This window comes from Littorina saxatilis, linkage group LG6 (genome assembly GCF_037325665.1).
Source record: "Littorina saxatilis isolate snail1 linkage group LG6, US_GU_Lsax_2.0, whole genome shotgun sequence".
NCBI lineage: Eukaryota > Metazoa > Mollusca > Gastropoda > Littorinimorpha > Littorinidae > Littorina > Littorina saxatilis.
Genome location: NC_090250.1, coordinates 2,136,170 through 2,161,194, shown reverse-complemented (window position 1 = coordinate 2,161,194; position 25,025 = coordinate 2,136,170). Strand labels below are relative to the sequence as shown.

The 25,025-nt window shown below is 42.0% G+C and overlaps 2 protein-coding genes across 2 annotated transcripts in view; one reads left to right on the top strand and one right to left on the bottom strand.

The window, feature by feature from the left end:
• LOC138968291 (kinesin-2b-like) overlaps positions 1-8,249 on the bottom strand; it is a 29,108-nt gene extending 20,859 nt beyond the window's left edge. Inside the window, exons 1-7 of the mRNA XM_070340850.1 lie at positions 8,169-8,249; positions 6,923-7,048; positions 5,257-5,304; positions 4,516-4,599; positions 3,967-4,029; positions 3,131-3,205; positions 2,457-2,536 (exon numbers count right to left, since the gene is read on the bottom strand). Of these exons, the coding sequence (XP_070196951.1) occupies positions 2,457-2,536; positions 3,131-3,205; positions 3,967-4,029; positions 4,516-4,599; positions 5,257-5,304; positions 6,923-7,048; positions 8,169-8,171 (479 nt within the window). The 5' untranslated portion in view covers positions 8,172-8,249. The remainder of the gene's footprint in view (positions 1-2,456; positions 2,537-3,130; positions 3,206-3,966; positions 4,030-4,515; positions 4,600-5,256; positions 5,305-6,922; positions 7,049-8,168) is intronic.
• Positions 8,250-8,489: 240 nt separating this feature from the next.
• On the top strand, positions 8,490-16,627 carry LOC138968279 (histone PARylation factor 1-like). Its single transcript, XM_070340837.1, has 7 exons — positions 8,490-8,620; positions 9,600-9,768; positions 10,401-10,607; positions 11,968-12,166; positions 14,058-14,156; positions 14,511-14,752; positions 15,548-16,627. The coding sequence occupies exons 1-7, from the start codon at positions 8,504-8,506 to the stop codon at positions 15,850-15,852; spliced, it is 1,338 nt and encodes a 445-aa protein (XP_070196938.1). The 5' UTR covers positions 8,490-8,503; the 3' UTR covers positions 15,853-16,627.
• Positions 16,628-25,025: the final 8,398 nt, after the last annotated feature.

Here is a 25,025-nt window from a genome sequence, read left to right as displayed (position 1 = left end):
TCTGTCTGTCTCTGTCTGTCTCTGTCTGTCTGTCTGTCTGTCTGTCTGTCTGTCTGTCTGTCTCTCTCTCTCTCTCTGTCTGTCTCTCTCTCTGTCTCTCTCTGATGATTTAAACACGCATTTTTCTAACATAGCTGAAAAAGTTATTACAAATGACAAATCCAAGTTGAACAATTTGAAAGTGTTAGAAGAATATTGTGAGTCGAAACAAGTTTCAAGTCAAGCGAATATTCCTCTACTTACAGTACCTGAAGTTTTTTACGCACTTACACACCTTAAGCAAACAGGCTCCCGGGGAATCGACGGCCTCGATGGTAGGATTCTTAAATTGTCAGCCCCTGTAATTTCTGAAACACTCACTTACCTTTATAATCTTTGTTTAGGAAAAAATTATTTCCCAGTCTCCCTGAAACAGGCTAAAGTCATTCCTCTGTTTAAATCAGGTGACAAAAAAGACCCATCAAACTATAGGCCAATTTCAATATTGTCTGTTTTATCAAAACCACTTGAAAAACACATTAACAAACATATTCTAACGCATCTTAACCAAAACAATTTACTTCACCCTAAACAATCGGGTTTTAGAGCTAACCATTCCTGCCATACTGCCTTAGTTTCTCTTGTTGATCAATGGCTGGAGAAAATCAACGACAATGAATTCTGTGGTGCCATTTTTGTTGATTTTGCTAAAGCCTTTGACGTTATTGATCACACGTTATTACTGAGAAAATTCGCATTGTATGGCGTCGGAATCGAAACTGTCAAACTTATTAGTTCATTTCTCACCGGCAGACAACAAACTGTACTAACAAACGCCTCGGCGTCGAGCATGCAAGAAGTAAAATACGGTGTACCACAAGGATCGGTTTTAGGACCCCTCCTCTTCTCTATATACATTAATGACCTCCCCCTATATATTCAAAATGTATGTGAACTTTTTGCAGATGACACCACAATTCACTCCAGCAACACAAATTTAACTCGCTTATCAGAATCACTTCAAAGAAGTTTAAACCAGTTGACAGCGTGGACTGAACTAAACCATATGTCTCTTAACCCAAAGAAAACCAAATATATGGTCATAACAACAAGACAAAAACGCCAGAATATTTATTCAGCTGGTCCTGCTTTAATGATAGATGGTGAAATAGTGGAAAAAGTCGACCATCACAAACTGCTGGGTGTTAATATCGATAACAACTTGTCTTGGTCAACCCACATTAAGCAACTTAGTAAAGTGGTGTCAAAGAAAGTGTACCTCTTATCTAGAATTAAACACTTCCTCAACTGCCACACCAGAAAATTATTCTTCATTGCTCATATTCAATCTGTTATTGATTACGCATCCACTCTATGGGACTCAGCAAGTGAAAATTCCTTAAAACCACTTAGCAGATTACACAAAAGAGCGCTAAAAGTAGTATTACTAAAGCACACTACCCTCACAGAGTTAGACTACATACATTTAGGGATCTTACCTCTAAAGTCAAGACTGCTTTTTAACAAAGGAATCTTTATGCATAAAATTATATCCGAAACTTTACCCCAAACCATTTGTTCAAAGTTCTCTTTGAAGAATTCACACCACCTTATGAAATTTAACACTCCTCTTCCTAGGATAGACTTATTTAAGTCTAGTCTAGTTTATTCAGGTGGCCGTCTCTGGAACGCTCTTCCGAATGCCTTACGGGAAGCTACCAGCACAGATTCTTTCAAAAACAAATATATATCCCATTTAATGAAAATAGTATAATCTTGATTGTTATGTCCTTTGAGACACAGTCACTCACTTTTGATTTATTGTTTTGTTTATGAAATTATGATGTACTATTGCATAGTTTTCTTACTCTAATTGACTTGCAAATTTTTGCTTTGCACCTTGTCATGAACATGTATAAACTACAATGTTTCATATAATGCACGTATGTACATAAACTTATCCTGTTTTACTAATTATGAAAGTATTGTAGTAGTAGTAGTAGTAGTAGTTTTTATAGTAGATTTAGTCCCTCTTTAGGGCGAGGGCCAGATGCAAAAAAGTATACCAATGCTTATTCTGTTACCCTCGTAAAATAAAGAATTGTCATTGTCATTGTCATTGTCATTGTCTCTGTCTCTCTCTCTCTCTCTCTGTCTCTCTCTGTCTCTCTCTCTGTCTGTCTGTCTGTCTGTCTGTCTGTCTGTCTGTCTCTCTGTCTCTCTCTCTCTCTCTGTCTCTCTCTCTCTCTCTCTCTCTCTCTCTCTCTCTCTCTCTCTCTCTCTCTCTCTCTCTCTCTCTCTCTCTCTTACCCCAATACACTCACTTACTCTTCCTCTTAATTTTGTGTGTGCATTTTAACAGCAAATGTAAATCACTCCTATATGCAGGCGTCACAAATCAACACACAAGTACATTATCTAAAGGCGCATTTTATTGTTTACCAGAAAGAGGCAAACCAGATCTATATACTGCTTACATGCCCTTGATGACGTGTTGACGGACGGCCATGGGGTTGTTGTGTGGGTTCAACAGATCTGTCATCTTTTCATCCAAAATCTACAACAGAAAACAAGTCACGTAAGGCGAAATTACTACATTTAGTCAAGCTGTGGAACTCACAGAATGAAACTGAACGCACTGCATTTTTTCACAATGACCGTAGTCCGCCGCTTGTGCATAACGGAGTGAAACTGACGAGCCTGTTCAGCGCGGTAGTGGTTTTGCTGTGCTGCATAGCACGCTTTTCTGTACCTCTCTTCGCTTTAACTTTCTGCGCATGTTTTTAATCCAAACATATCATATCTATATGTTTTTGGAATCAGGAACCGACAAGGAATAAGATGAAATTGTTTTTAAATCGATTTCGGAAATTTAATTTTGATCATAATTTTTATATTTTTAATTTTCAGAGCTTGTTTTTAATCCAAATATAACATATTTATATGTTTTTGGAATCAGGAAATGATGTAGAATAAGATGAACATAAATTTGGATCGTTTTATATATATGTTATCAGTTGCTAACAGTAAAGCATTTCTACTAGTATATGCTGGGTGTTCCAATATTTTTTTAGAATCTTAGAATTGGATACACATACCAACAATCCAATTAGGCCATTTTCTCGATCATTAACTTTTGCCGTTCACATACCTCCACAAAAGAAGCGGTGACCATGAACTCTTTGTTGCTGCGCTGTCTCAGGTGCTGGAACAGCTGCTGAATCACCTGTTAAATGACAAAGAAAACAATGAATTTCATCAGTGAGGAATAAAGCATCATGCAAACAGAAACACTCCTCTTTCTTTTTTATTCGCTAATACATGTATAAGCTTAATGCTTGAGTACGGATCCTCAATGTCAAATATTGTATATTCTTCTTCTTCTTCTGCGTTCGATGTTAAATATTGTATATAATATGACTGTCACGATACTAAAATTGAATAAAATATTCGTTGTTTTAAACCAACAAAAAAACTTCTACTCATTTCTCCTTTATTAATCACTATGCAATAACCCGATTAAGCTTTTCTTTCAGTATGTCACTGTCACTTTTTCTTTCTTTATTTGGTGTTTAACGTCGTTTTCAACCACGAAGGTTATATCGCGACGGGGAAAGGGGGGAGATGGGATAGAGCCACTTGTTAATTGTTTCTTGTTCACAAAAGCACTAATCAAAAAATTGCTCCAGGGGCTTGCAACGTAGTACAATATATGACCTTACTGGGAGAATGCAAGTTTCCAGTACAAAGGACTTAACATTTCTTACATACTGCTTGACGTCACTGTCACTGATGCCACTTCCACTCGGTTAATTCAGGACTCATGCCAATCATTCCTTATTATCAGCCCATTCAAATGCTAACAACTTGTCAATATACATCCAATACTACTTGCAGACCTGTTTGAAATTATTGCTTTGTTAGCTCTTGACACTTTATCCTTTTTCTATGAAAAGAAGAACCATAAGAACAATATATTTTGCATACCATCGGAGCAATGCCGAGTTCCTGATCATTTCCAGCCATGAGGTAACTCTTGCCACTTCCAGTCTGCAACAGATATTGTAAAAAAAAATGTATATGAAGTAGAAAACAATAATTATTTGAAAGACCTTCACCCATTCAAACATTTGTTTCAATACGCTACATCAGTCACATTTTAACGTGTGACAAACATGCAAAAACCATGGGTAACCATCTACAGACACCAGTAAACACTAAAGAGAAGCAAAGCTTTCAAATAGTTAAAGCAAAAAATAAAGTGTTTACAAGTAAATGGATTCTATTTCCTTGATCTGTTTATTTGTTTGTATATAATATGCAACGGATGCCCGTGCCATTTTCTAAACCTGTATCTCTTGCAAGCAGAAATCCTGGCTCTCTTGTCATGTCAACAGGTCGATTCAAGTATTTAAAAAAATATCTACCGGCAGGTATGACCAGTTGCCAATTTCATTTTCTGTAGTTGGAAATTTGTATCAGTAAAGTACTGGAAATATCCGGTTCATGCAATGCCTGATGCGTCTATATGCTTACCGCCCCGAAAGCCATAAAAGTGACGTTGTAGCCATCAAGAGCACGCTGCAGAAGGGTATCACATTTCTCCTGAAAAACCTGGGTCTGAAAGTGAAAGACACAAATACATTACCGTATTTGACGGATTACAAGACGCACCGTTTTATAAGCCACACCCCCGACTTTTAACAAAAAAATTGGGACGAGCCACGTATAGGCCGCATCACTATATTAGTATGCACTCCGTTTCGCAAAAATAAATTGTTATCAGCACAAAGAAACTGAAGCAACGAATGAGCAGGACATCAAATTTTCAGGCATGAGACCATGCACGCAAAATCAAAAGCACCAATTAGAACCCTCAGAGGATGCCCATGGAAAAAAATGATGTAAAATTGTGCAACCTGGAGATCTCAAGAATAATCTTTGAAGCTTTAAAAATGCCAGGAACCTTGATGGAAAAATCTCATGCCTGATTTCTGAAAATTGGTGCTTTTTAAACATTTTGTGCATTTGCTTCTGCACAAATTATGTGCATACATGTGTGCACATGCACACTCTCTCTCTCTCTCTCTCTCTCTCTCTCTCTCTCTCTCTCTCTCTCTCTCTCTCTCTCTCTCTCTCTCTCTCTCTCTCTCTCTCTCTCTCTCTCTCTCTCTCTCTATCACGCATACACTAGCACAAAGAAACATACATACCCTCACACACGCATGTAAACACACACACGCATGCAAACACACACACACACACACAATCACTTACATTCTTTGCATCTGGTCCATATGCTCCATCCAGAGAGACTGAGAGTTCCTACACATTGGTGAAAAAAGAATGACTTGTTAACAATTTAACTGAAAGCTGTGATAATAATGCGAACACACATAAATCTGAAGCACAGAGTTTAACTTTAATACATTGGTTATAATCCTACAGGGAAAGAATCTCCTACAACACTCATGAATTCAGTTACATCTAGCACATTTTTCCTGTGAACTTACAAACACAGCGGCACATGTGAAATGTTACAGACAACAATTAAAATTTAAGACACAAGACAACTTTACATTAGGCCACACAAAAAAAAATTCTGTTTCTGGTCACCCGACTGACCCTAAATTTCGGCGCCGACCCTAAACTTTTTTTTTCCAAACTCCAAATTTTTTTTTTTTTTTTTTGGTGGTAAAGGACAGGGTGAGAAAATGAACAACAAAAACGTGTGAAAACGAAAGTCCGCTGACGATTTGTAAACGTGTTGAGTGTCTTGTCTCTATGTATAGTGAATCCAGTCTCTTTGCGCGATTTTTAAAGTTAGTTTTATTGGTCTACATTTGGGGTAAAAAATAAAAAAAAATAAAAAAAAAAATTAAAAAAAATCCCTACCTACCGACCCTATTTTTTTTAGCCATGTTACCAGACACAGACAATTTTTTTTGTTGGCCTTAATCATCATCTTGACTGAGCAATTGTAGTATGGTGCAGTACAGAAAGAATCACATGACCTGACAGATATTGGTAAACACAGAAAAAATATAATCTTGAGACTGAAAGCAAAAATTAAAAATTAAAAAATTAAAAAAACAGCAGAGCCATATAGTTATAAGAAAAACATGTACGTCATATAATCAACAATATAACCAGATGAAGACGGAACAATATATTGCAGCTGTTTTGTTGGTTTTTCTTGTTTTTGTTTTTTGGATTGGATTGGATAAGATTTACAGTCCAGTGAGGTTACCCTCATGGAAATTCGGGCTGCTTTCTCCCCGGGGAAAGCGAGCTGCCATACATACGGCGCTACCCATATTTTTTTTTTCCTGCATGCGTGTATTCATGTTTCCTGAGACTTAATGCCGTGTGCATGCCGATCTTGTGGCAGTGACTTTTCACTCTTCAGTCGGAAATACACTAAACACAACACCGCTCTCACTCTCCCTCGCTGCCTACCCTAAAGCCGTGACAACTTATGCTTGGAAACTGTGTGGAAGAGTGCACCTCTCAGGTGCCAGGAGATAGGTTCCTCATAACTCTCACTAACTCTATTACTGTATTAGGCCAAAAAAATAGGTCTGTTTACGGTAACATAGGCCAAAAAAATAGGGTCGGTAGGTCGGGATTTTTTTATTTTTTTTATTTTTTATTTTTTTTCCAAAAAACCATATTTTTACGTTATTTTGCAAAAAAAACAAAAGATTTTTTTTTTTTTTTTCCCCCAAATGCCCAAAAAAAGTCTAGGGTCGCGCGATAAAAAATAGGGTCGGTCGGGTTACCGTAAACAGACTTTTTTTTTTGTTGGCCTTAGCCATGTCGTAAGAAGCGTTTGCTTCCCTTTGTTTGTCAGATGTTGTTTTTGTGTACTGTTAATCTCTTTCATAATAAATGCTAAAAAAAAAAATTAAAAAAATTAAAAAAAACACTGTACATGTCATACTTTTCCAGCAGCTTCCACGACAATTTTGTCTCTACCAGTGGCTTTCACCACAGACTTGCCTCCCTTGTCCACTTCCTCTGTCGTCAAAGGCCGAACACGGCCCACGACATTCACATTCTCTGACGGCTGAAAGTACAAATCCCAAGATTAATAAACTCTTCTTCAAGCTGAACCAAGTAACAAAGCAAGTTATAATTTATATATACACCCTTGCGCGTCCAGTTGAGCATTAATTTAATTTACATACATCCATTTCACCAGTCAACGTATGTCCTGTTCTCACAACATAGGTGAACTAATTTTGAGGTTTTATAATGTCAAAAACAACAATAATTATTTTCGGACTAGTGCTTCTGTATATTGCAAACTTTCCATTCTGAGAAGAAAAAAAGAAAATATTTCAATTGAGAATGACAGGAAGACAACGTCTAGGCCTATACTTGAACTTGAACTTGAACTTGCGATGTTTAAGGCCTTAGGCCTGTTCATCGATCCTGTCGAATAGTACTCCAATAACACTTTTGTTGGTGGCATGCGCGGGCGGTTATTGGTAGCACGTTGGCGAGAATTTCTCTGGTCTGTCTGCCCAGAAATTGTCCAGCCTTCCTTTGAAACTGTTCACTGATGGTGCTGTCACAACTGTTTCTGGCAGACTGTTCCAGTGAGGAATCACCCTTTCTGCGAAGAAGCAGCTCCGAACGTTCAGCCTACAAAATGGTTTATACAACTTGAGGCTGTTTCCCCTAGTGTCTTTGGTTTCGGCCAGCTGGAAGTTCGGGTTGCCTGTGTCGTAGATCCCATGCATATACTTGTAGAGGTCGATCATGTCACCTCGAAGACGCCTGTGTTCGAGACTCGGTAGTTTGAGTACAGCTAGTCGTTCTGGGTAAGTTTTCTCACTGAGAGCCGATATCAGTTTAATTGTTCTTGGTAGAAATTAAGTGGCATAACAGATCTCTTGAATTTAAGTTCCTAATAATAACATACATTTCACAAAGCTGTTCTGATTTCTTTTTTTTATAATCACTGACACGAGTGTTCTAAAACTAAAAGATCTGCCTCCATTTGTTTTGCTCAATTAATGATTTAATGACATGCCACCCTCAACTTGTATTCGATTCATAATTATATCACATTCTGACAAAGAAAAACGTACAATGTTGTCAAGCATACGTAAAAGATTAGCCAGAAAAGACATTTAGCACTGCACAACTCATAGACACACAGGACAAATTGCAGTAAATACCATTTTCTTCGAGAATTCTCAGCCCTGAGCGTGTCACACAAAAATAGTTGGGCTTTCGCCAAGGTACTTGTGTACATAAACAAGAATTGATGACGAAGTACACTAAAGGGAGCGGTCTGTTCGTAGAAATAATAGTCTACATATATTGTAAATGATAGCAAATAATTTATCAGAAAACGATTTGAATATCTATAAAAAATATTTAGATGTATATCATGTGCATATCTGTTGCCATTTTCTTTTTCTTTGTGTATCTACTTATTACCAATCTTTTACAACAACTTACAGTCCCTGAATTGTTCTTTTACATTTGAAGTCCGGAAAGTTATCACAACATGGCGACACCAGCAAAAGTGGACCCAAAGCCAATCTGCAAATACGGTGCTAAGTGCTACCGTACTAATGAACAGCACGTGAAACAGTTTCGACATCCTAAAAGAGATCGCAGAGATGTTGGCTTTACTTTTCTTTTGTTGTTTTTGACAATTGTTAAAGAGAAGACAGTACGATTAAGTTTGGCGCGAAATGGCTTCGAAGCAGATAGAAGTTTCTGCGTGACAAAAGAAGGAAACCAGTTTGTCTCTTGCGAAATCTGTTGTTGTTTGTTTACATTTGAAGTTTTCTCTACTGGGATTACAGCAGTGAATTCCACAAACAGTGACTCTCTTCTATATTCTAGATTTGTTGCTGCCTTTGAGAACGTGGTTTCTGATGAGCTTACGTACGTTGTGCTGATGTTACTTTAACTTGCTCAGTTGCTGTTTTGACTCATTTGAGTTAGGCCCTAGTCATAATCATATGCAGCCTCCACTTTTGTTCTTATTCATAACCATGTTGCATCGTTCGGTCAGATGCTGTGTATTAACCTGTAACTATTCTTATACGCAAACCGGCACGGTTGGCCTAGTGGTAAGGCGTCCGCCCCGTGATCGGGAGGTCGTGGGTTCGAACCCCGGCCGGGTCATACCTAAGGCTTTAAAATTGGCAATCTAGTGGCTGCTCTGCCTGGCGTCTGGCATTATGGGGTTAGTGCTAGGACTGGTTGGTCCGGTGTCAGAATAATGTGACTGGGTGAGACATGAAGCCTGTGCTGCGACTTCTGTCTTGTGTGTGGCGCACATTATATGTCAAAGCAGCACCGCCCTGATATGGCCCTTCGTGGTCGGCTGGGCGTTAAGCAAACAAACAAACAAATCTTATACGCAAGAACAGACTGAACAGCAGTATTTTTGCATACGTATACTTGAGTACTAAGAGTAAGACTAAGAGCTGACAGTGACACAACAGTAGATTCTAAAAAAATGAAAATAAAAATCATGTCATAGAATCTATGACATGATTTTATTTTAGGGGGGTGCGGTTGTTTTTATCGTTTAATAGATAATAACTGTATAAACAGTTTATTGACAATCGATTTTCTTTTTGTGGCAGGACGAAGAGGAGGAATCACCGAAAAAGAGGAAGACGGAAACCACAACAGCAAAGGGCAAAGCAGGAACGATAGCACAGTACTTCGGGAAAAAGAAACCAGCAAATGAACCAGAAAAGGAGGAGGAGGAAAAGGAAGATGCTGGCATGTCATTAAAGAAAGCGGAGACAGGTAGAAGCTTTACCTCTTTTGTTCTTCAAACGTACACATGGTTTTTTTTTGGGGGGGGGTCTTTTTTGCCAGGGGCTGGCAGACACCAGAAATACATTTTCACATGGCTTGTCAGCAGTGGCGATCTATTGGGTACACTGCAATTACACTTCTGCGACGTGTCTCATTTCACATGCTCATTAATCCTAGCAGAGACTTGGGCCTAAACAAAAAAAGTATCAGAGTTTTTCGTTGCTTGTTATTCTCTCAGGTGCCAGGAGATTGGTTCCAGATAATTCTCGCTTACTCCATTACACATGTCGTATGCATTTAGAGCGCTTACTTCCCTTTGGTTATCAGATCTCTAAACAGCGCTCTGTCTCATTTTGTTTCACTTTTTTTGTTTGTTTGTTTGCTTAACGCCCAGCCGACCACGAAGGGCCATATCAGGGCGGTGCTGCTTTGACACCGTGCGCCACACACAAGACAGAAGTCACAGCACAGGCTTCATGTCTCACCCAGTCACATTATTCTGACACCGGACCAACCAGTCCTTGCACTAACCCCATAATGCCAGACGCCAGGCGGAGCAGCCACTAGATTGCCAATTTTAAAGTTATCAGATAGTTTTTATGTATAACTTTTTTTCACAGGTCCTGAAGAGTCAGAAGAAAGGGAAGACAACTCTGGTTCAGACAATGGTGAAAGTGCGAACGAGGAGGAAGATGATGATGCGGAAATGCCGGAATCTCCTGTAGATGTGCGAGAAAACATCAAGTCCAAATTTCTGGTGGAAATGCCGGAAGACTTTTATGACTTCTGGAAACTGTGCAAGAGTTTAAATTCAGACGATCCTCTGGGTAAACCACATTTTCATTGTTTGTTGATTGTAAGAGTGTGTGTGTGTGTGTGTGTTTGTGTGTTACCAAAGCTGTTGATTGTAATATAGATACATGTCCTCGTGAAGTTGTTTAAGTGTGAACATTAATGAAAGCTAGTGGCAAAAATAATCTACTGTTGACTTAATTAGACTGCAGTGTTAACTTAGACCACATTGCTATGTCTTGCAGTTTCTTTGAAAGAGCGGGCATAATGGGACAGGCTATTTTTCTCAAGTGTGTGCACACGTCTGTGTGTTTGTATCTTTAAAAGAGAAGACACCTGGCTTTCGATAAAGTGGATGTGCACACGTCTGCCTTTTAATTTATTTTTATTAAAGCTGCTATTGCTTCTTGTTTCCCTGTGTGTTTGTTTGTCAGTCCTGAAGAAGCTTTCATAAGCGAAAATTTGTCTAGTAGCAGGGTTCCACATCACGTAGAATTAAGGGTATAATACCCTTTGACCCTCCAAATCACGTACGAGATGCTCTCTGAAAAAGTATAAATACGTAACTGTTTTCTTCCAAAGAGGTAAAAAAAAACGTACGAGTCAAACGCTGAAAGGGTATAGCCTTTGGTAGTTTACAAGCAACAGCACGCAGGCCGCCTGCTCAACTGAGACCACTAAAGTACACGCCGTGTTCGTGCCACTCCTCTGTCGACACTGACACACCGTGAAGCAACCGGCACGGTTGGCCTAGTGGTAAGGCGTCCGCCGCGTGATCGGGAGGTAGTGGGTTCGAACCCCGGCCGGGTCATACCTAAGACTTTAAAATTGGCAATTTAGTGGCTGCTCCGCCTGGCGTCTGGCATTATGGGGTTAGTGCTAGGACTGGTTGGTCCGGTGTCAGAATAATGTGACTGGGTGAGACATGAAGCCTGTGCTGCGACTTCTGTCTTGTGTGTGGCGCATGTTAAATGTCAAAGCAGCACCGCCCTGATATGGCCCTTCGTGGTCGGCTGGGCGTTAAGCAAACAAACAAACAAACCGTGAAGCAGAGGTTGCCTCCCTTGTCCTCAAACTGCGCGATATCTTTGAACTGATCATCTCGATGGCACTGTTCGCTTTAGCCTATCCGGTGCTGTCACAACGTCAAAATGGCAAAGGTGATAACTACCAGACAGGCAATCATATGGGAAAAAAATGACATTTCATGGATACACCGATTGTCACTCATACCCTGTGAAAAATCTGGAAGGGGTATAAAAACCCTTGACTTTTTTCCTGAAAGGGTATGAATACCCTTGACTTTTGGGGTTGTGTGGAACCCTGTAGTAGTATTGTATTGTTTTTAAACAGATTTTTTTTTCATTACCTTTTAAACCATCTTTTGCCACACAGAGGCGCTTGAGGACACACTTGGTTTCACGTTGGTGGGACCCTACGACATCCTTGCTGGCCAACACAAGGACATCGCTCGCAACAGCTCAGGGCGGCGTCCAAACTTTCTCCTGCACTGGCGATATTATTACGACCCCCCTGAGTTCTTGACAGTCATCAAAGGAGATGACAAAAAACAGTTTCATTTAGGCTATTTTAGGTGAGTATTTATCAAGGTCTGAAACTGAAAGGGTAGTTTTCTATGAGTTTGTTTGTTTGTTTGCTTAACGCCCAGCCGACCACGAAGGGCCATATCAGGGCGGTGCTGCTTTGACATATAACGTGCGCCACACACAAGACAGAAGTCGCACCACAGGCTTCATGTCTCACCCAGTCACATTATTCTGACACCGGACAGACCTGTTTACCCTTACGATTTTGGCGTAATTTATTACGATTTTCTGAAAAAAATACGCCATTCCGTTATCCGTGTCAAGACTACGATTTTCACCAAAAAAAAAAATGTAAAAAAAAAAATAAAAAAAATGTTTTACTTTTTTTTTAACTATTCACATGTTTGGCATTGTTTTTTTCAATGGCAAAATGGGGTGAAAAAGCACAGGACTGACCAGAGATCATGTCTGTCTGATGAGACGCTGGAGAGCAAGGTTATTCTAGTGGTGAAGTCTCGCCCTCACTCATTCGGCAAGCGCAAGTACAGTAGAGAAGCGCTTGACACACTGAAAAAGGCCTACTACGAGCAAACGAAAAAGAATCAGTGATGCATGTGCTTTTGATGTGATCTTCTTTGAAATTATGATTACTACAAAAACTGACTGATGTGTGAATGATGGATATATGTGCATGATTGCGTTTCGCAGACACAGTTGTCATGTGCGTTGTAATTGGCGACGAATGCTGGATGATTACTATTTTTGTGCCAGGATTACTATTTTTGGGGCTGAGCATTACTCCAAAACACTTATGGGGGTAAACAGGTCTGCACCGGACCAACCAGTCCTAGCACTAACCCCATAATGCCAGACGCCAGGCGGAGCAGCCACTAAATTGCCAATTTTAAAGTCTTAGGTATGACCCGGCCGGGGTTCGAACCCACGACCTCCCGATCACGGGGCAGACGCCTTACCACTAGGCCAACTGTGCCGGTTTTTCTATGAGAAAAAGGGAGATGCAAAGTGAAAGCAGAATAATAATAATAATAATAATACGAATATTTATAACGCGCACATATCTCACCAACAGGCGACTCAAGGCGCACATACACTCATTCACACACACGGAGACTTAAAGTCACCAACACACACACCATCAACCATTAAAATGTGTACAGTTATTCAGGGTGGGATGGGGTGGGCAGTGTAGAATGCATGAATTATGTGGAAAAAAGGAATGTCTTGAGTGCAGATTTGAATGATTCGAGGGACTGTTGTTGACGGAGGGGGAGAGGTAGTGTGTTCCATTGGCTAGGTGCTTGGAAAGAAAATGAGCGTTGACCTGCTGTTTTGAGTTTGGTGTGGGGGATGTTGAGCTTGAGGGAGTCGGCAGATGATCTGAGTGCTCGTGAAGGGACATAGAGAGAGAGAGAGTCGGAGAGATAGGCAGGGGCGAGACCATGGAGGCATTTGTAGGTGAGAGTGTTGATTTTGTATGTGATACGGGCAGGAACGGGCACCCAGTGGAGCTGATTAATGACTGTTCCAGTTTTCAAATTAGCTCAAGCTGTGTAAATGGGGGGAAAATGTAGCAGCATGAGGACAGATTATAAGTAGTATTTTAAGATGCCACAACTTCAGCTATCTTCTTATAAAAGCATGGATCTCATTTGACTTTGAAAGTCGGCAAAACACAGATTGTTTTTTTTATATTGCTTAAAACGCTGACAGTTATTTCATATCACTGAAAAACATTTCAGCATAATTGCCTAATTTGTATCTCTGTGGGCGTATGGGTGACTCAAGGACTGCCTGGAAGTCAAAAGTTCCGAAACCTTTATGACCATTTCAGCAAGTATACCGAAGAAAATACATTCTACCAACATCCTCGAGAAGACTTCCAGCATTTTGACATATTTAACATTTTGTGGTGCACAGAGATGACCCGAATGAGCTGCCAGTGTTGGTTGCTGCAAACAGTGCCAAGGAAAATGGAAACTTCACACCCAAGGGAGACAACCTCTTTGCTGCTGTCAGGTAAGACTGAACATTTCAGGGTTAATCATCTTTGGTGTCTTCTTCCCCCCGACCCTAGAACCTGTTTGGACCCTTAAAAAAACCCAAAAGTTAACGAAAAATGACAAAACTGGATTTTTTATACTGCAAGAAAAAGTACTCTTCTCTGACTTCGAGGGAACACAGCTTGCACGATTTCCTGCCAATTACAACCTACTTGTGTCTTTGTAAATAAAATCAGACTTCAATCAAAACAAAAAACAAAACAAACAGATGGAACTGACCTACCCACCTTCATTTTTGTTTGCCTCTTTCATTGGAAACAAACGTATTTTTCCTTCTGGGTATAATGTATTGTTCATCTATTTTTTACAGCTTCTACATCAGCGAGAAACTGAAGGACAAGAGCCTGCCAAGTGAAGAGAAGAAATCGCTGCAAAAGTTGCAAGAAGCGGTCAAGACGGCGGCAGAGGCGGGCAGGTACTCCCTGGAACTGAAGACTAAGCGGATGAAGGAGAGAGACAGGAAGGTGGTATGCAAGACTTTCCATGGCGCCGGACTGGTTGTACCAGTCGATGAGAACGAAGTGGGCTACAGGCCTGTGCCGGAGACGCCACGTAAGTCTCTCATTTTTATCTTAGGGCGCTAGGAAGTAGTACGTTTGTTTCCGATGACGAGGTAAAAAAAAACACAATTAGGGTTGGCAGTTGGGTTTTTTTTCTTTTTTTTTTATGAAGTTTGTATTTTAATTACACAAGTGTATGTTGCTTTTTACTTGATGCTGGAGAAAAGTAACTTTACTTGCAAAGTCTCCAGTTTGTCCATTTTAATAAAAATAGGGCCGGGAGGAAAAAATATGGTCGGTCAAGGATTTTTTTAAATTTTTTTTGCCATATAAGGATCGACTAATGGTTCCTCCCCTTGTGGTCAACCATGTTTCTTTCAGTTCAAAGTGAAGTTTGCAAACAGTCTCAATCATAGAGAACAAACACATGTTTGTTATTTTTTGTTGTGATTTCTGTGGGATTATTTAATGCTGTCTTCTTGAGTGCTCCTGTTGACTGCAAAGCTTCAGTATTTTTTTCAATTTGTGTGTGCACTTATCAAAAATAAGGCTTTTTTGTATGTATGTGTTAACTCTTTTAACTGATACTGATTGTCAAAGTACCTGGTGCCGTTGCTGTTCTAGAAACTGCCATGACATATTTCCACCAAGAAGATAATTATTTCCCGGCATTTTGAATGCTTCATAAATCACTCTTGAGATCACCATGTTGAATGATTTTGCATAATTTGTTCAAAAAAAGTTTCAAGGTGGGTAGAGGGAGTGGAATGCATGTGAAGGCTTTTTCGGTTTTTTTTCCCCTGCCATAGAAAGCTGTTGGAAATAAACAAGGTTTCTCTGATTACAGGTGAATTGCAGAAGATGTTTGCCAAGATCCGTGACAGCAAGTCGGAATCGGAGCGTGACAAAAACATGGATCCGCTCCAGGAGATAATCACCTTCATCCAGTTCGCCAACGATGAGTGCGACTATGGCGAAGGCATCGAACTTGGCCTTGATCTTTTCACCTTCGGGAGCAAGTGCTTCCACCCGCAGGTGGAGAGTTTGTTGACATTGGGCTATCAGCTTGTCGGACGACCGGAATACAGCAAGATCATCGAAGCTCATTTGAAGAGGCGGCCTGACTCCGCGGAACTCAGTCAGATAGACTAAGAGTGCGATGTTGAGACCGTGAAGAGGACTGTTACTGTAAGCTGAGAGTTTGTTGACTAAATATTAACTGCACCCGGTAGGTTGAGAGCAGAACAGTAAGATTATCGCGGCGCACTTGAATAGACAGTCCCACGCTACAGAACAGAGTCAGATTGATTACAGTGGCGGGGCGGGGACGTAGCTCAGTCGGGGCGGGGATGTAGCTCAGTCAGGGCGGGGATGTAGCTCAGTCAGGGCGGGGATGTAGCTCAGTCAGGGCGGGGATGTAGCTCAGCCGGTAGCGCGCTGGATTTGTATCCAGTTGTCCGCTGTCAGCGTGAGTTCGTCCCCACTTTCGGCGAGAGATTTATTTCTCAGAGTCAACTTTGTGTGCAGACTCTCCTCTGTGTCCGCACACCCCCGTGTGTACACGCAAGCACAAGACCAAGTGCGCACGAAAAAGATCCTGTAATCCATGTCAGAGTTCGGTGGGTTATAGAAACACGAAAATACCCAGCATGCTTCCTCCGAAAACGGCGTATGGCTGCCTAAATGGCGGGGTAAAAAACGGTCATACACGTAAAATTCCACTCATGCAAAAAAACACAAGTGTACGTGGGAGTTTCAGCCCACGAACGCAGAAGAAGAAGAAGAAGATTACAGTGTGTTGTTCAGACTCTGAATGAAAGACATTGATAAAATTGAGTTTCTTGTGAATAAGCAGTGAGTTTGTTGACATTGAAATAGCAGCGTGTGAGTTGACAGCAGTACAGCAATGTTTATGGAGGCACACCTGCTGAGCTCGGTCGGATAGACTAGTACCTGCTATTCAGACTTTGTCCTGGGACAGAGTTATCTTCCACACAAAATTATGTGGGCTTCCTTAGACATCAACTCATCACGTGTTGAAGAAATCTCTGTCCCATGACAAAGTCTGATTAGCAATTATGTCTCACAGCTTCAATACAGGAGAGCAAAAAACGTTTTGTGTACTCACACTTTGACAAGGCTAACGATAACAGCCAAGATTGTGTAAAGATTTACATGTACTTCTTTTACAAGAGTGACCAAACAAAAATGAATGTTTGTGTGAATGACGTCAGAGTCTGTAAATTGAAGCAATGAACTTTTCCTTACGTCTTTCTGTGTCTACATGCACGAAGAGTTTGTCCTTTTCGCTGTCTTTGTGTCTGTATCACAAATCTGTCTTATTATTTTAGGCTCACGTCAGGCCTCGTGAGCAAGCCACTTTCCAGTAGAAGCTAAATTCGCGAATGGCAACAGTACAATCTTCTGGATACTGTATGCAGTATATCCTCAATGTTGACAAATTTCTGAAAGGAACAAATACGCAGGGGACTTTTGCTACTCTTATTACTGGTAGCAACCCAAAAACTGCCATAATTTGGATGTTTTAAAAAATATGTATGTACAGTATATATTTGTTCGGGGGTGGTATTGAGTGTGTTCCTGTATTTTTGATGTTTCATTTGTTGATATAAAGGACGACGGGCGCAGTGACGTGGTGGTAAGACATCGGCCTCCTAATCGGGAGGTCGTGAGTTCAAAACCCGGCCGCTGCCGCCTGGTAGGTTAAGAGTGGCGATTTTTCCGATCTCCCAGGTCAACTTATGTGCACACCTGCCAGTGACTTAACCCCCTTCGTGTGTACATGCAAGCACAAGACCGGATCCTGTAATCCATGTCAGAGTTCGGTGGGCTATAGAAACACAAAAATACCCAGCATGCCTTCCCCGAAATCGGTGTATGCTGCCAGAATGGCGGGGTAAAAACAGTCATACACGTACAAATCGACTTGTGCAAAAAACACGAGTGAATGTGGAAGAAGAAGAAGATATGAAGGACAAAATAGGCAAATGTTATGTAAATAGCTTGATGATGTTGATTGCAGTTATCAATCCTGTATGTGCCTGACTGATTTTGTCAATATTAAACAATTGTGTAAAAGAGAATCAAGCCTGTCATTTTGTGTGTGTGTGTGTTTTACATACTTTCATTCTTAGTCATCAGACTGTGCACAGCTAATGCAGTACCAAACTAATCTTTTTAGTTAACCACAGAGGCATAGATAAGAACAGAATACTGTAAGACCTCACAGAAACAGCATTGTTAATACGGCAAGCATTATATCCTGAAGCATATACAATTGTATTCATCGAAGTTTATTAGAGATTACAAAGGTGCTGTACAGACACAAGGCGCACACACACATACACTGTGATGAGGCACACACATACATGTGCACACAAACACATTCACACATACACTTCTCTCTCTCTCTCTCTCTCTCTCTCTCTCTCTCTCTCTCTCTCTCTCTCTCTCTCTCTCTCTCTCTATTTTTTTCTGTTTTTACTTCCTGTTCTATGTGTTGATTTTTCACCTGCAAATTATGTTCTCCCCCTTGTACATACACATTGTCATTATGTTTGATGCAATACAAATTCGCCTTCTCTCTCTCTCTCTCTCTCTCTCTCTCTCTCTCTCTCTCTCTCTCTCTCTCTCTCTCTCTCTCTCTCTCTCTCTCTCTCACATTGCTTATTCTGTTACCCTCGATAAATAAAGTTCAATTCAATTCAATTCTCTCTCTCTCTCTCTCTCTCTCTCTCTCTCTCTCTCTCTCTCTCTCTCTCTCTCTCTCTCTCTCTCTCTCTTAAATTCTGATTATCATTGCTTATTCTACACTAATCGCCATTAAAAAACTAAACACATACATTTAACTTTTGAATTTTGTGATGCGGCCAGTTGTAGTAAAACCAAGTAGATTGCCAAAAAGGTAATTTATTCCCCTACCGTTTGAAACAAAGAGTTTCATTTTTCATCAATTAGTTTCTATGCAGTGTACCGGAGACCTCCCCCACACGGTCTACTCCTTGTCGTGGGGTGGGGGCTTGAGTATCTCGATAACCCGGAGAGCTATGCCAGCCGGAGCAAATGCTCCTGGTAGGGCCACCCATGCTGGACAGGTCAAAGGATAGAGGTCAGACTAAGCTAGACCAGCTCCCCCATGAGCCTAAAATGGTTTGCGTAGGGTCAACACCCCTGCCTAGAAAAAGACTACGTTACAGAAGCATCAACGACAAATATCCAAGACACATGCCTGGAGGAGGAAGGGTCTCCATCAAGGAGATCTATGACGTCCAACAGTGAAAGCCGAAAGGAAGCTGCGAGACCGACCCCCCTTCTGACCACCAGGCGAACAACGAGAATAGCCACCTGGAACGTGCAGACCATGTACCAAGCTGGGAAGACACTGCAGGTAGCAAGAGAGATGAAGAAGTACAAGATCCAAGTACTGGGAATAAGCGAAGCAAGGTGGACAACATCTGGAAGGGTGAGACTCTCATCAGGAGAGGAAGTTTTGTATTCGGGACACCAAGAAGAAGGAGCCCCACACACGTTAGGCGTAGCGCTGATGTTGGCGCCGGAGGCACAGAGAGCACTCATCGGCTATGAAGCTATCAGCCCCCGCATCATCACAGCAAAGTTTGCCACCAAGAAGAAGAACATCAACCTGAACATCATCCAGTGCTATGCCCCAACAAACGATGAACCAGACGTGGAAAAGAAGGACAACTACTACCGGCAGTTACAAGCAGTCCTGGACGGGATAAAGGACAGAGATATAACGCTGGTGATGGGAGATTTCAATGCCAAAGTTGGAGGGGACAACGCAGGATACGAGGACATCATGGGGAAGCATGGACTGGGACAGATGAACGACAACGGAGAACGTTTTGCAGAGATGTGTGCCTTGAACCAACTGGTGATAGGAGGAAGCGTCTTCCCCCACAAGCGAATACACAAGGCCACCTGGATTTCACCTGACCACGTCACAGAGAACCAGATTGACCACATCTGCATCAACAAAAAGTTCAGACGATCCTGGATGGATGTACGGGTGATGAGGGGAGCAGATGTGTACACAGACCACCAGCTAGTTACCACAACAGTCAGACTGCGATTAAAGAAACACCACAGCTCAAACAACGCTAGGGTTAAGTTCAACGTGGGAATGCTAAGAGATGAAGAAGTACGCACAAGATTCCAGATAAGCCTCACCAACAGATTCCAGCCACTTCAAGGGATGATCGAAGAAGATGAGGCAGACATAAAGAGCCAGTGGGAACACTACAGCAAGATGTGGAAGGATACCTGCGAGGAAGTGGTGGGCAAGAAAAAATCGCAGCACAAGGAATGGATCTCTGCAGACACCATTCAGAAAATTGAAGATAGGAAGAAGAAGAAGAAAGCGAGGAACGAGAGCAGAACGAGAGCAGGCAAAGCAAAGGCACAGAAAGAGTACACAGCGGCGGAGAAAGAAGTAAAGAAAGGAATAAAGAAGGACAAGAAAGACTACATAGACAACCTGGCGAAGGAGGCAGAAGAAGCTGCAGGACAGGGAAATCTGAAAGATCTCTACATGACGACCAAGAAGTTAGCAGGAAAATTTCAGCAGACCGACAAACCAGTGAGGGACAAGAATGGGGATCCAATAACAACGACAGACGATCAGATGAAGCGATGGGCGGAACACTTCAAGGAGCTATTGAACAGACCCACCCCTGCAGCACCACCGGACATCAGACCAGCAGAGACAGAACTGCCCATCAACACAGACAAGCCCACAAAGGAGGAAATCAAGAAAGCCATAATGTCACTAAAAAATGGAAAAGCGTCGGGGCCAGATGAGATACCGGCAGAAGCCATCAAAGCAGACATGGAGACATCTATTAGTTTGTTCCACAGTCTGTTTGGCAAGATTTGGGAGGAGGAAGAGGTGCCACCTCAATGGAGAGAAGGCATCATCATCAAGATTCCAAAGAAAGGGGATCTTCGAGACTGTGGAAACTACCGAGGGATCATGCTGCTGTCCGTGCCAGGGAAGGTTCTCAACCGAATCCTTTTGGATAGAATGAAGGAGGCAGTTGACACCAAGCTCAGGGATGAACAGGCGGGTTTCAGGAAGAACAGATCCTGTCCTGACCAGATTGCCAGTTTACGCATCATAGTGGAGCAGTCGCTGGAGTGGAAGTCTCCTCTATACATCAACTTCATTGATTATGAGAAAGCCTTCGACAGCGTGGACAGAGAGTCACTGTGGAAACTCATGCGGCACTACGGCATTCCAGAGAAATTCATCTCCCTCATCCGGGGCACCTACCAGGATATGAAGTGTAGAGTCGCACATGCTGGCCAGCTATCCGACAGTTTTGAGGTGAAAACGGGGGTACGACAAGGATGTATACTGTCACCATTCCTATTTCTTCTGGCTATCGACTGGATCATGAAGACCACAACAGCAGGCAGGAGAAATGGGATACAATGGACACTCTTCGATCAACTGGAAGACCTCGACTTTGCGGATGATCTTGCCCTCCTTTCCCACAACCATGCCCAAATGCAAGACAAGACTACTCACCTGGAGACAATATCAGCCGGTGTAGGACTCAAGATCAACAAGAGGAAAACCGAATTGATTAAGACCAACACCACAGCCGACAATCCGGTGATGATCAATGGGGAGCCCATCAAGGAAGTGGAGTCCTTTGTTTACCTGGGGAGCATCATTGACGGACAAGGAGGCTCGGACAGGGACGTCAAAGCAAGGATTGGGAAAGCACGGGGAGCCTTTGTCATGCTAAAGAAGATCTGGAGTTCCAAGGAGATTAGCCAAAGGACGAAGCTTCGGATCTTCAATTCAAACGTCAAGTCTGTTCTTCTCTATGGGTGTGAGACATGGAGGACAACAGAGACCATGCTGGGAAAGATCCAAATCTTTGTCAACACCTGCTTGAGGCGCATCCTAAACATCAGATGGACGGACAGAATCCGAAATGAAGACCTTTGGCAGAGAGCTGACCAGAAACCAGCGGCGCAGCAAATTCTCCGGAGGAAATGGGGCTGGATAGGGCACACCCTGAGAAAGCCATCATCCAGTATCACGAGGCAAGCCCTGAAGTGGAATCCACAAGGGAAAAGGAAGAGAGGCCGGCCGCGCAACAGCTGGAGACGAGACACTGAAGCAGAGATCAACAGGCAGGGGAAGACCTGGAGCCAGATCGAAAGGGCAGCCCAGGACCGTGTCGGATGGAGAATTGTCGTCGATGGCCTATGCTCCCCCGGGGGTTCATAATGGCCTAAGTAAGTAAGTAAGTACCGGAGACCTAGGACACCCCCCCAAAATCAAATTCGCAAAAGGAAATTTGCAGACACTAAAATACACAACAAATCAAAATAAGCAAGAGTGACCCCGTTTTTGATCGCAAATTGAAGAACAACTCATTTTCTACCCACACACATTGATTTGGTTCAGCTGTTGTGCCTAGCAGTGTTGTTTTGCCATTTTGAAGAAAACTGGTCAGTGTAGAACCCTTGGAAACTAAAGATTTATATCATTTTTTCCAGACACTCACAAGCGCTGTGACTCACTATTAATAACACATATTTTTTTTTAGAAAATAAATCAAATCACAGAGACTTCGGCTGCAACAAAGAACAGGGGATTTGAGTCTCTTAAAAATTCCTTTCCCATTTTCATAGCTAAATAAAATCAACAAAAATTAAAGCGGGCTTTTTTCTCCTTTTTTTTCACCTGCGCAACCTGAATAATGGGCGGGGATATAGCTCAGTTGGTAGCGCGCTGGATTTGTATTCAGTTGGCCGCTGTCAGCGTGAGTTCGATCCCAGGTTCGGCGGAAATTTATTTCACAGAGTCAACTTTGTGTGCAGACTCTCTTCGGTGTCCGAACCTCCCCCCGTGTACACTACATTGGGTGTGCACGTTAAAGATCCCACGATTGACAAAAGGGTCTTTCCTGGCAAAATTGCTTAGGCACAGTTAATAATTGTCTACCTATACCCGTGTGACTTGGAATAATAGGCCGTGAAAGGTAAATATGCGCCGAAATGGCTGCAATCTACTGGCCGTATAAAATTTCATATCACACGGCATCACTGCAGAGCGCCTAGAACTGTACCCACGGAATATGCGCGATATAAGACTCATTGATTGAATAATGAGCTCTCTGGAAGTCAGTGGAGCCGAGCCGACAGGGACGAATTCCCTTGGCATCGTAAAATTCCGGTTTTATTGATCTCAGTGCAGCACGGGTGACTAATCATTCTCACTGTGGGCGACAATCATCGATCAGCGCTTGACTTGTCAGTCTGGCTACAGTAGACGGATTAAGGAGGGAAACTATACATGTATTCCCTTTACCTGTGCCACTAGTGCGCTTGTTATCACTAACAAAAACAGCCGATGTTGTGTGAAAAGGGTCAACTTCTGAAGGCTCACACAGTCTGAACAGATCGTCACTAGCCGTTCTAAGGTTATACAAACAAAACAAACTAAAACAATAAGCTATTTATGTAGAGATATCGGTATTTATAAGAAAACCCCAGTCCTAAGTGCTAGCTTTAAAACTGAAATTGTGTTGGGTTTCTCAAGTTTTCCAATTAAACAAAAGTGTGTCCGCGTCATGGAAAGCAATCGCTTCGAGTGACGCAGCCAGCTGAGCTTGCATCGACTGCCGCAAAAACGAAAGAGTTAACGCTTATGTAAACTTGTATGACTCAGTCTGGTCTGTTCTGTTCTGTTCTGGCACTATTCTGCTTATCCATTCATTTCTCTGTGTGTGTCTGTCAGTGTCTCTGCGTAACTGAAGCCAGCCGCGTTCACTGGCTTCCAGCAAGCACGTGCAACTGTGCACAGGCTTTGTCAGCCTGACCTTTGCGTTTAGCATAATAAAAGGCCAATAAAGGCCATCTGATACGCGATCGAAATTGGAACGACTGATCTAGTATTGCACCGATGTGATCATGTTGGATACATCAATTTTGAAGGGGGAAGAACGTGGGCGTGACACCGGTGATAGGGATGCGCACAGACGTTGTAGCGGCGGTCGCACACAGGGGAGGCGAGGCGGGAGAAACATTTATTGTCGTCTGCTTTACAACGGTCGTGATCAAGTGTCTGGAAGTATCAGGGAGGCTGCGACCACATGCTGTTTCTGCGGCAGGAGGTAAGATATGTTTTTGTTCCAGACGTCTGTTGAATGTTCCATGTCTTCAAATTTGCCATTACTGTCTACGATGACAATGTCAGAACGGTTTCGTATTTCTTTCCAGAATGCATCGTTCTCATGCAGTGTCTTTATCAGTGATATAAGCTTATGTATTTATCTGTGTGTTACAACTACAAGTAGATTATAGAGATATCTGCTTTTTTAAACGTCAAGATACAGTCAAACATGTCTACCATGTAACCACCATCCAAGGTCGGATCGATCAAAACTCAGTGTTGAATTATAAAGCAAGCAATATCGTCGGGGATTCATATGGGTCAGTGGTCGTAATGGAGAGGTGTTTGTCATCGAGAGGTGGTCGCCGAAGCAGGTTTGACTGTATTTTCATTTGTCATGCCCGTCACGTATCGTTAACGTTGACACATGTTGGTCTGAAGTGCTTCAGGAGTTCAGACTGCGCTAAAAACAAACCTTCAACTTTTTTTTTTAATTAAAAAGTAAGCAATCTACCGACGCTAATTATTTTGGCCTTTGGCAACCCATTGATGAGACGATGTTTCCTCCTAAAAAAACAAACACCATCACACTCGATACAGTGCACGCAGTCTGTGGCCAATCCCTGTTTAACTCAACAGAACCCACCCCCCATGCTCTGTGGTTGCCAGCCACTCTATAAATTGCTGGCTTCAGTAGTGGTCGGCTGCTTGTTTCCTTAATTCCATATTGTTAATCCCTGGGATTTTGGCCAGTAATAACTTCCTCATATTTGCACGTGCATGCGGTTGCGACTGTCAGCTTAAAGGCAGTGATGGGGGAGGGGTGATGAAAAGAGAGAGAGAGAGAGAGAGAGAGAGAGAGAGAGAGAGAGAGAGAGAGAGAGAGAGAGAGGCACAGAGACAGGGAGACAAAAACAGAGGCATACAGAGATGATGATGATGATGGATGATGATGATGACGAAAATGACGACTACGACTATGATAATGATAATATCGACGACAATGACGATAACAAATCATGATAATGATAATATTGACGACAATGACGATAACAAATATGATAATGATAATATCGACGACAACGACGATTACGATGATGACTGGTAGCAGATTTGCTTCACCACGGGCTGTCCTTAATTAAGCCTAAAG

Bases quoted from the DNA above. Each gene is read 5' to 3' on its own strand.
- LOC138968279 (XM_070340837.1), top strand. From the start codon at position 8,504: ATGGCGACACCAGCAAAAGTGGACCCAAAGCCAATCTGCAAATACGGT. The intron at 14,157-14,510 runs GTAAGACTGAAC...TATTTTTTACAG, and splicing joins AACCTCTTTGCTGCTGTCAG to CTTCTACATCAGCGAGAAAC. The intron at 14,753-15,547 runs GTAAGTCTCTCA...CTCTGATTACAG, and splicing joins GCCTGTGCCGGAGACGCCAC to GTGAATTGCAGAAGATGTTT.